This window comes from Fukomys damarensis, unplaced genomic scaffold, assembly GCF_012274545.1.
Source record: "Fukomys damarensis isolate Sample0158 unplaced genomic scaffold, DMR_v1.0_HiC HiC_scaffold_19, whole genome shotgun sequence".
Classification (NCBI taxonomy): Eukaryota; Metazoa; Chordata; class Mammalia; order Rodentia; family Bathyergidae; genus Fukomys; species Fukomys damarensis.
The window spans coordinates 31,967,147-31,977,288 of NW_022900931.1; the positions used below are offsets into that span (position 1 = coordinate 31,967,147).

Consider the following 10,142-nt stretch of genomic DNA (forward strand, 5'->3'; position numbering starts at 1 on the left):
GTGCGTATCCCAGCGCCAGGCCTCGGGAGCGGAGGAGCTGGCGGGGTGGGGCGGGAGGAGCTCTGAGCCTAACTTCAGAGACAGCAGGTCTGACTGTCATGGAAAGGTGTCACCGCCCTAAAACCCATGCTGCCTCCCGCCCAGTGTCCTCCAACTCCAACTTCTCAGAAGTGACCCTGGCCGGCTTAGCCAGTAAGGAGAACTTCAGCAGCGTCAGCCTGAGGAGCGTCAACCTGACGGAGCAAAACTCTAACAACAGCGCGGTGCCCTATAAGAAGCTGATGCTGCTGCAGGTTAAAGGTGGGAGCAAGTGGGTCTCCGGTCTCGGGAGTCCCGACCGCGCCCTTTCCTGCCGGGTAGCGTGGGAGCGTGCGACACCTGTGCGGTGCTCGTCCTCAGGCCTGCGCCTCACAGAGTCCCCAAGGCAGGCAGATCCTGCCCACGGAGGTGCTGAGGGGTTGTTCACGGCGCACAGAGCTGGAGGGGAGCCGCTGTCTCAGCCTCTGCTCCCAGGCCCTGAGCCCTGGCTGCATGGTCTGTGTTCCTAGCACCTGCCCTCGGCTACCAGAGGAGGCCTGAGGGGTCAGAGTGGGCCCCCGCCTTCTGACGGGCTCTCCCTGCCCAGACCAGCAAGGGCCCGTGAGGCCAGGGAAGGAGGGCAAATTCCTGGGGAGGAAACCAGGAGGCAGACCCTAGCGCCCAGCAGGGAGACACAGAGCACAAGCAAGGGCAGCGGTTAGGGTGGAGGACAGGGCTTTCTGACTCCGAGTGGCCATCCTATAGGTGGACCTCGGAGAAGTGGGGGGAAGAAATACCCTCCACTGGGCAAGACCACTGCCCTTTGTAATGTATTGAAGACTGGTAACCAGCAACTCGTCCCATGGCCTAGCGCGTGGAACCGTGGGAAGCTCAGAATCGGCAACTCATATGAGAAGGGCCTGACCTGAGGAGGCACCAGTCAGTGCTTCCCTCCACGCTGATTCCTTCTGAGGCGGCCCATGAGTTACAGGGATTCCCCGGGGAAGGAGATCAGACCCAGGAGGAAGGTCACCCCTCAGCCCTTCCGTGCCACCCAGCAGCGTGGGAACTGGAACGAGTAGACCGGGTCTTTAGCGTCTGTAGGGGGATGTGAAGCCGCGGTGCCGCCCGGCCCTGTTCCATCCGGGAAGACAGTGACTTGGCCTCACCTTCAGGGAGAAGACACGTGCAGACCAGGCTGGTGGAGCCGCGCGCCTCGTCCCTCAACAGCGGGGACTGCTTCCTCCTGCTGTCCCCCCAGCACTGCTTCCTGTGGGCGGGAGAGTTCGCAAATGTCATCGAAAAGGCGAAGGTGGGTGTCGGACCTGAGATGCTCCTGCTGACGTCTGCCCCACACCGGGGAGCATGTCTGCCCCCACTCTAGGTCCTTGCAAAGCTTTCCAGATGCGCGATGCTCCCTTGCAGCAGTCTTTTCCCGGGTGTCACTCAGAGAGGCTGGCATGGGGTGCTGGAGGAGGGGATTTTAGAAGTTTTCTGACCTGCACCTCTAGCCTCATAGAGCACCTGCTGCTGCAAAAATAGGGAACCTGCCCCCTTCGAAGCTCTCTATCCCAGGCACTCTCCTTTTGGAAGAGAATCTCATGAGCCAAAGCCCAAAGAATGGGGCAGAAGCTTTACAGGTGGTCTGTTTCATACTGAAGATTGAGAACCATCGCTCTAAAAGGAATTAGCCACATCATCACACACCTGCAATCCCAGTTTGTTTGGGAGGCTGAGACAGGAGGATCAGACAGTTTGAGGCCAACTAGGTAACTTAGCAAGATCCTGTCTCAAAATACAAATGAAGAAGGACTGAGGACGTAGCTCAGTAGTAGTAGTGTGCTGGGCCTTGGTTCTTCCGTCACATTTTCCTGACTTCATTGGGTATGCCCAACAATAGTTCCCTCTGCCCCTGCAGGCATAAGATTTCCCTTTCAAACATCTCCTTTCTGATTGTGACATATGCCACTCCATCCAGCCCTGGGCTTTTCTAACCAGGTGATCTCCCTCCCTCTCTCTCTCTCCCTCTCTCTCTCTCTCTCTCTCTCTCTCTCTCTCTCTCTCAGGCCTCAGAACTTGCAACTTTAATTCAGACAAAAAAGGAACTTGGTTGTCGAGCTACTTACATACAAACCATTGAAGAAGGAATTAATACACACACTCATGCAGCCAAAGACTTCTGGAAGCTCCTGGGTGGCCAAACCAGTTACCAATGTAAGAGTCACTGTGTTTCAGAGACTGACATGACTTGAACTTCCCTTCTGCTCCCTTGATTCATTCTTCTAAACCAGCTATTTTTTGAGATACAATGTGATGCTTTCCTACTGTTCTTGTCCCAAAGCTGCTGGTGACCCAAAGGAAGACGAGCTCTATGAGGCAGCCATCATAGAGACAAACTGCATTTACCGCTTGATGGATGACAAACTTGTCCCTGATGATGACTTCTGGGGCAAAATTCCCAGGTGCTCCCTTCTGCAACCAAAAGAGGTACAGCGCTTATATTGGCCAGCTTTCCTGTTGCCAGGTCAGCGTACCTGACATAAACAGCTTCATGGAGGAAGGGTGCATCTGGGCTCATAGTTTCAGGGGTTTCAGTCCCTGGCTGTTTGACTCTGAAGCAGAAACGTCACAGTGGAAGGGCCTGGCAGAGGGAAGCTGCTCACCTCATGGCAGCCAGGAAGCTGAGTGAGTAAGGAAAAGCCCAGGAGGAAGGGACAGACCAGGTACGGTCCCTAGGTCACAGCCCCTGACCACCCAGACACACCCAGAAGTGTGCTTTACTAATCTCCCAGGGACCTCTCAAGCCAATCCAGTTGCAAGGCAAGATTAGCCATCACAGAGCTTGAACAAGACAAAACACTTAGAGCATTCTGCCTGGGATGTCCAATAAAATAGGACTCAGTGTCCAGTGAAGACAGCCAGCTGTCAGACCCCGAAGCTCTTTAAGGGATATTTATATGGGCTTTCAAATTATTGCTTCCATCTGAAATACTAATTCCGGAATCAGGGTGTTATTTAGAGGTGGCATAGATCATTGAAGATATTTATATTTTAGGCAAAATGTGTTATTTAACCCTATCTCTTGAATTTTCTAAGCAAAATATTTTTGATTCTTAACACTCAGTAATAATAGATGCATGTATGTATAATAAGATTTCCCAAGTAATTGTGATTTTTTCTCACCTCAGTAAATATTTATCAAGTACACACATTTCTAATACCATTAAGTATTCTAAGTGTTAAGGAAAAAATGTAAAATAAGAAATGGCCTTAAATTTCACTAGGTAGAAGCATATTCACATATAACACAAAGCTAGATTGAGTGTATGATATGAAGGACATTTAGATGGGAATAAAATCACAGGCAAAAAAATAAAGAGGAATAATTTTTAAAAGAAAGTAAAATTGAGCCTACCTTAGATTTAAGTAGAATTTGCATTGCTGAAAATAAAAGGAGAAATTATTTTAAGAATAAAAAGTAGAACAAACCACAGACGTGAAAATAAGGGGTAGCGTTATGTTCATGTATTCATTCAGCAAACCCTTAGTTGAAGTGTAAGTGTGATATGATCCTTGCCCTTACAGCTCTTGGAATTGTCCTCAGGAGGAAAGCAATCACTGACATCATCAGGACCGGGCATGTATGAAGCAACCTGTGTTATGTTGAATGAATGAACGAACAGACTTGGAGGGAGGGAGGGAGCGAGGGAGGAAGGAAGAGAAGAAGATATACTCACACAACTCTGTTATAAATCAAAAGTTAAGTGGTGTGTTAGCCAGCTTTCCATCACTGCAGCAAAATACCTGAGAATAACAACTTAATAGAGGACAGGTTTTTCTCTGCTCACGGTTTCAGAGGTTTCAGTCCATGGCCAGCTGGTTCCATGACTTGGAGATTAAGATGAAGAGGCTGAGGACAAGCTAAAATCCCCAAGGTCCCTCCCCCCGAACCATCCCCGTCAGTTAGGCCTCACCTCCTGAGTTTCCATCACCTCCCAATGATGCCATCGAATTATGAATGCATGAAATTATGGATCAGTGCACTGTTTAAATTAGGATCCTCGTGATCTGATCATTTCCCGAAGCCAGCAGCTGGCAGTCAGGCCCCAAATGGTGACTCAATCATGGACCCTTAAGATTCACACCATAGTAAGCAGTTCCACGTTGAGAGGAGGAGACTCTGACTTGGGCACTAGGACAGGAGGAGGGGTCACCCAAGGCCAGGGTGCGGCTGGGCTCCCGTGACCTTTCCTGCCTTTGCTCTGACTGCCCCCCTAGGATCTGCATTGCCACCCATCTGCCTCACTGGCCCTGGGGTCCCAGCCCACTGGAGCAGGCTGTGTACTAACAAAGCCTTTTGTGCCATCTCCCCAGGTCCTGGTGTTTGATTTTGGCAGTGAAGTTTATGTGTGGCATGGGAAAGAAGTCACGTTAGCCCAGCGAAAAATAGCATTTCAGCTGGCCAAACACTTATGGAATGGAACCTTCGACTACGAGAACTGCGACATCAACCCGCTGGATCCCGGAGAGTGTAACTCACTCATCCCCAGGTACTCCTGCAACCCGGGTAGTGCGCAGCAGAGTAAGCAGGGTCCCCGCAGGCCTGGGTCCGTGAGACAGTCGTGTACTTACTGCTCTCGGTTTCATAAAAATTCCACATCATGGGCCATGAATCTTCACAAAATGAGTGTTTTCTAGCTTCCATCAATCAAATCTGAACAAAATAAATGTAGAGTTGTAGTCTTCGGGACGCTGTTTGGGTCTTGTTTAATTTTTGGAAGCGAATGGTAGACGCCCCCGCCCCCGCCACGTCCAGGCGCTGTGGTGGCAGACGAGCAGCAATTGTTTAAACAAATTGCATCCTGAAAAGCTTCCAGTATCTGGAGCTCTGCCACTGACCTGAAGGTGGGAACGTGGCATGTTTCCTTCTAACTCCGTACCTTCCCCAAGTGGAGTCCCGGGGTTCGTTTGGCAGAGGATGATGTTTATGCTTTTTGAAGTAGAACAAAGGAGGAGGAAATGCTATTGAAATAATGGTGACAATTGTAATGTTCTCTACAGCAGACTGGGCTTTTAAAAGTTGAATTGGCAAATCAGGAGACTACGCGCTAACTCTGACAAATATGATCATGGGGAAAAAGAACATTACCTGCAAAGGATTGTTGCTTTTTGAACCACTAGAACAAAAAAAAATGATGTCTATTTATGCCATATAATAAATTGGAATAGTTATATCACCAAACAGCATAGAGCTGTGTACAAATTCCAACTTTCCTACCTCATTTCTTGTTTTAAAACTGGAATTACTAATTTATCATTTTATTTCTGTAATGATTAAAAATGAAAATTATGTCAATGCAGTGAAAAATGTTAAATTCTTCATGAGCAGATGTCTATTTAACATTAGAACTGTAACAACTGGGGTTTTAAGGACCCTAAGGAAAGCTAGATTATTTTATTCGCTATAGTAAAATAATAGCGAAGGGTAGAGTCTACATGATGGCCGGTTTATATCTGGGAGTAGGTAAGTGACCCCTGACTCTGGTACCCAGCTTCTCTGCCCAGACTCCCTGGAAGAATTTAAAGAATAAAATGTGCATGTCAGGCCCAGCCCCGGAGGTGTGTGGCCTCTCTTCTGAGTGTCACTCGGTGTCAGTGTGTCCGACAAGCGCTCCAGGGACTTTTAGGGGTGGGCAAGATCACGCGTGCAGCCATCCCTCGCAGAGGAGGCGGCAGCAGTCACCAGATGTAACGGTGAACCCCGGCCAGGCCCAGGTGTCAGTGCGGAAGGAGGTGGGCAGACCCACTACGCTGCAGTCTGCATGGCTCCTGACAACTTCGTGGGGCAGTTGAATTTTCACGGTCGCTGATATTTAGCTCTCCCTTGAGCATAGGGTGAAATATTTGCATTCTGTGATTTATCTGCCCAGTTCCCTCTCTAATGAGATGTTGGAAACCGTGGTCTTGAACAAACAGGAAGCGACTGCAGCGGGGCACCATGGGCCGGCTGCCGTGTTTGTTTTAAAGGCCCTGTCTTTGTATCCTGAACTGGGTTCCTTTCTCATCCACTTTCCCTCCACAGAAAAGGACAAGGGCGGCCTGATTGGGCAATATTTGGGAGACTTACAGAGCACAATGAGACTATTTTGTTCAAGGAGAAATTTCTTGATTGGACTGAACTGAAGCGACCTACTGAGAAGAACAGCGGGGACTTTGCTCAGCAGAAGGTATTGCGGGGACCAGGCTTCAAACTCGGAGCTTGGCATGGGTCTCGGCAAAATGCGCCTGGGTGGTCAGAGCCGTCCCACGGTGCAGCAATAAAAGAGAAGAGGGTTTCTGATCGCACTCTGAAATCCACTATTGTGGCCCCCAGAGGTCTTCCCCTAAAGGCAGTCAACAACCCCCAGGAAGAGTGGAAGCTCCCCGATGTACAGGCAGGGCTGCTGGGGCTGCACCTCAGGGGTACAGTGTCTGCTTGCCTAGCAGGTGGCGTGGGTGAGGCCCTGGGTTCCATCCTCAGAAGAAGGGAAGGAGGGAAAGAGGGCAAGGGCGAGAAGGAAGAAAGGTTGGGAGGAAAGGCAGGGCAAACCACATCGAGCACCATAGGAAGCAGCTGCCGATCAGAGGCAGCTGAACACATCCCTGTGTCCCCGCAGGAAGACGTGAGGGCGGACGTCAAGCCGTACGATGTGACACAGATGGTGCAGCTGCCGCAGGTGGTGGCCGGCACCATCCTGGATGGGGTGAATGTGGGCCGCGGCTACGGTCTGGTGGAAGGGGACGACAGGAGGCAGTTCGAGATCGCTAGTGTCTCGGTGGACGTCTGGCACATCCTGGAGTTTGACTACAGCAGGCTCCCGAAACAGAGCATCGGCCAGTTCCACGAGGGAGACGCCTATGTGGTCAAGTGGAAGTTCATGGTGAGCACTGCAGGTTAGTGACACCTCTGTCTGTCAGTACAGAGTGGGGCTGGAGGGCAGGACCCGCTGCCCGTGCTCGGGACCCAGCAGCTGCATGCGCATGGCCAGCTAGCTGCACCCTGCGGAGGACAGCTCCGCAGACCCCACAGACAGGAAGAGAGCGAGCGAGGCAGCCGGTCCCAGCCAGCATCCCATGTCTCTGTGCTCACAGCAAGAAGCAAACCTGACATTTTTGTCTTCCTGCTGCCCTCACCGAGTCCCCTGTCCCAGTCTCCAGGGACGCTTTGCCTCCCAAGGATCACTTAGCTAAGTTCTGCTCCAAACAGTCCCTGGATAGAGCACTTCTCGATGACTTCAACTGGAGCAAGAATGGTGAAGGGATCTCTTAGTAAATATATTTTACAAAGTCTCTGCTTTTGTTTTTTTCAAGTGAGAGGTCTGGGGATGTAGCTTAGTGGCAGAGCACTTGCCTAGCGCGTGCGAGGTCCTGGGCTCAATCCCCAGCACTGCCAAAAAACAAAACAAAACCTTTTTCTGTGAGTCTGGGAGCAGTGGCTGCACTTCATGGGTTAGAATCTTCATGGTTCTCGAGGTGCGATCTTCACCCTGGGCCATGGGGAGAAGGACAGCGCCGTGCACGCTGGAGATTCGGTCAGCTCCCCTGTCAGTGGTAGCCACTGTCCACAGTGTCCCTGGCCAGTGAGGAGAGCACTTCTGCCACCACCCTGTGACTCTGTACCTCACCTCACAAGAGAGCTCATGGCCTCCTTGCAGTCCCTTTTCCGGAGCCGCAGGAAGCTAGCAAGTGAAGATAAGTCTGTTAACTGGTGGGCACTGCTCTCTGGGGACACTGAGGGACTCAGGATTTCAGACCCCACCTCCAGGCAGCATGTGGTGTAAATGGCACTGAAGCAGGTAGGAGAGGGCTGTTGGGGCACCGTTCCCTTGAGGTCGGCTCTGCCGTCATGGGGACCCCCAGTCACATGTGGGCGCCACTGGAGGGGTGAGGTAGTGTGGGTGGGCAGAGCTGAGCTGCGGCTTGGAGCATCCCCTGCTGTGAGGTATGAGGCTGGTGGCCCCAGCCCGCAATGGGGGTGACTCTCATTACACCGATTCTCAGGTGAGCAGCAGAGCAGAGAAGGGAGTAACCTACCTGGAGTCACACAGCCAGCAGGGGGCAGCACTGGACATGGAACCCTGTGGCCCGTTTCCAAAACCGAGTCTGTCATGAGCCTTCTGTGCTGCTCGTCCTGCAGGAGGAAGGCAGAGTCTGGGTCCCAGCACAGGACTGGGGTAGCAGACGCTGGCCAGAGGAGAACCCAGTGGCCCAGGGCCCAGGGCACAACTGAGCCAGTTGCAGGGCTGAGCACAGCAAGCTTCAGGGACCTTCCTATGTAGCACTGAGCAAGTGCGGGTCTGGCCGGGCCTCCCCTTCCAGGCCGGAGTGGGCTGTGGAAGAGGACCAGCTGCAGGGGCATTTCCCATCTACCTCTGCCTCCACTTGCCCCTGGCTCGCAGCACAGCGCAATCTGGTGTGTGTGGTGCCCGGCGCGTGCTCCTGGTGTCAGCGCCGGCTTCTTCCTCACCCAGCGGCCTTGTCACTGTCCTCCGCCGGAAGGTGGGTTCACGTGGCCCTACCCACCGGACACGGGTCCTAGAGAGTGACCAAGGGGACCGCAGATCCCTGGCGTCACCCAGAGGCAGCAAGCACGCATGGCTGTCTACACCCTGGGTGGCAATAAGGCAGCGGCTGGGAACTGTGTGTGGGGGTGGTGACTGGGCCGCACAACTGTGGAACTGGGAACTTGAAGGCAAAAGCTTTGAGAGCACTGTATTTCCCAAGGTGCAGAGATGGAAATATATGTTTGATGAAATGAGACAAAGGGACAGCGCCAGTCGATATTAGTCACTTTAGCATCTTTCCTATTACGAAACAGAAGTGGCAGTAAGTGAATGAAAGGCTAAAGTTGTATTCAAGTGAATTCCTGTTATTTTAAAACAATCAGTGTAAAGTGTCCAAGATTTGAATCGGCTATTTACTTGGAGGCTTCTAGGAAATCATGATGACCCGACCCAGGCGCTCTGTTTCCTTTTTTTTTTTTGCCCGAGAAGCCCAGTGTACTTCTCACAACCAGCTCCAGCAGTATCCTCATGAGCAAAGCACCGGCTTTGAAAAACTCCAGCTCCAGAGGATGAATGCAGAGTGTGGGGCCCCAGGGCTTCCATCCGGGAACAGAGCCGCCCACTCAGGCATCTTTTACAGTCACTCTGGGGCCGAGCCAAAGCGCTGGCCCCTGGATGGCTGCTAGTCCAGCTCCCTGTCAGGGCTTGTGTTCATTGCTTTTCTCTCGTTGCTGAGATAAAAGACCTGATGCCCAGAGAGAGAGAGGAGGGGTTTACTTGGCTCACCATTCATAGAGGTTTCAGTCCATGATCGGCCGGCTCAGAGGCTGGGGATGGCGAAGAGGCCTCTCAGAGGAGAAACAGCACCGCACACACAAGGCAGCAAAGGCAACAAGGGAAACAGCTCATGGCGATGGAAGACCGCAAAATGCAACAAGAGGCCTTCGCCACATCTTTCTGCCTCTTTTATCCCACCCAGACTGCTCAGGGCAGGCAGTGCTCACACCCTTAACCCTAGCGCCCTCGAGCCTAGCACTGCACCAGGAGTCAGTCCCAGCATCGCACACTCTAGATCCAGCCTGTGACCACAGGTGGCTTTGGGGGGACATCAGGACCCAAACTGTAATGGGGCTGCACCCATAAATGAGCCTGGACTCAGAGCTTGGGGCACTCTTCCAGGTGAGCAAAAAACAGCAGCTGTAGAGGAAGCGCAGTCTCCTCGTAGAGCGTGCTGGTGGCCCACATGGGCTACCCATCTGTAGGCTGCAGCTGCAGCGTGTATGGCTTGTGCCTCTGTGAGGTCAGGAGCCCCAGCTTGAAGCACCCAGTGACCCAGGGTCAGCCTCCTTCAAGCAGTGAGGAATGGTCAGTTTCATAGGTGGCTGTGCTTATCAAAATGCTTTAAGAAATTCTGAGATGCGTTTGTGAAAACTGTAAAAGGGTCCTTTGCTAAGGACCAAAAATCAAATAGTATGGCCCTGACCTCTTAAGAACTTGAATGAGGCCAGGGATTTAGCTCAGTGGTTCCACCACCTGCCTCACAAGCACATGGTCCCAAGTTCAATCCCTGGTACCAAATAA

At 52.1% G+C, this 10,142-nt stretch overlaps 1 protein-coding gene across 7 annotated transcripts in view; it reads left to right on the forward strand.

Moving 5' to 3' along the window:
* Svil (supervillin) overlaps window positions 1-10,142 on the forward strand; it is an 85,729-nt gene that overhangs the window by 58,631 nt on the left and 16,956 nt on the right. For all 7 annotated transcript variants that reach the window (XM_033765623.1, XM_010621338.3, XM_019207093.2 and 4 more), the window contains 7 exons: window positions 145-300; window positions 1,194-1,330; window positions 2,085-2,232; window positions 2,360-2,505; window positions 4,393-4,568; window positions 6,101-6,245; window positions 6,675-6,951. In XM_033765623.1, the coding sequence (XP_033621514.1) occupies window positions 145-300; window positions 1,194-1,330; window positions 2,085-2,232; window positions 2,360-2,505; window positions 4,393-4,568; window positions 6,101-6,245; window positions 6,675-6,951 (1,185 nt within the window). The remainder of the gene's footprint in view (window positions 1-144; window positions 301-1,193; window positions 1,331-2,084; window positions 2,233-2,359; window positions 2,506-4,392; window positions 4,569-6,100; window positions 6,246-6,674; window positions 6,952-10,142) is intronic.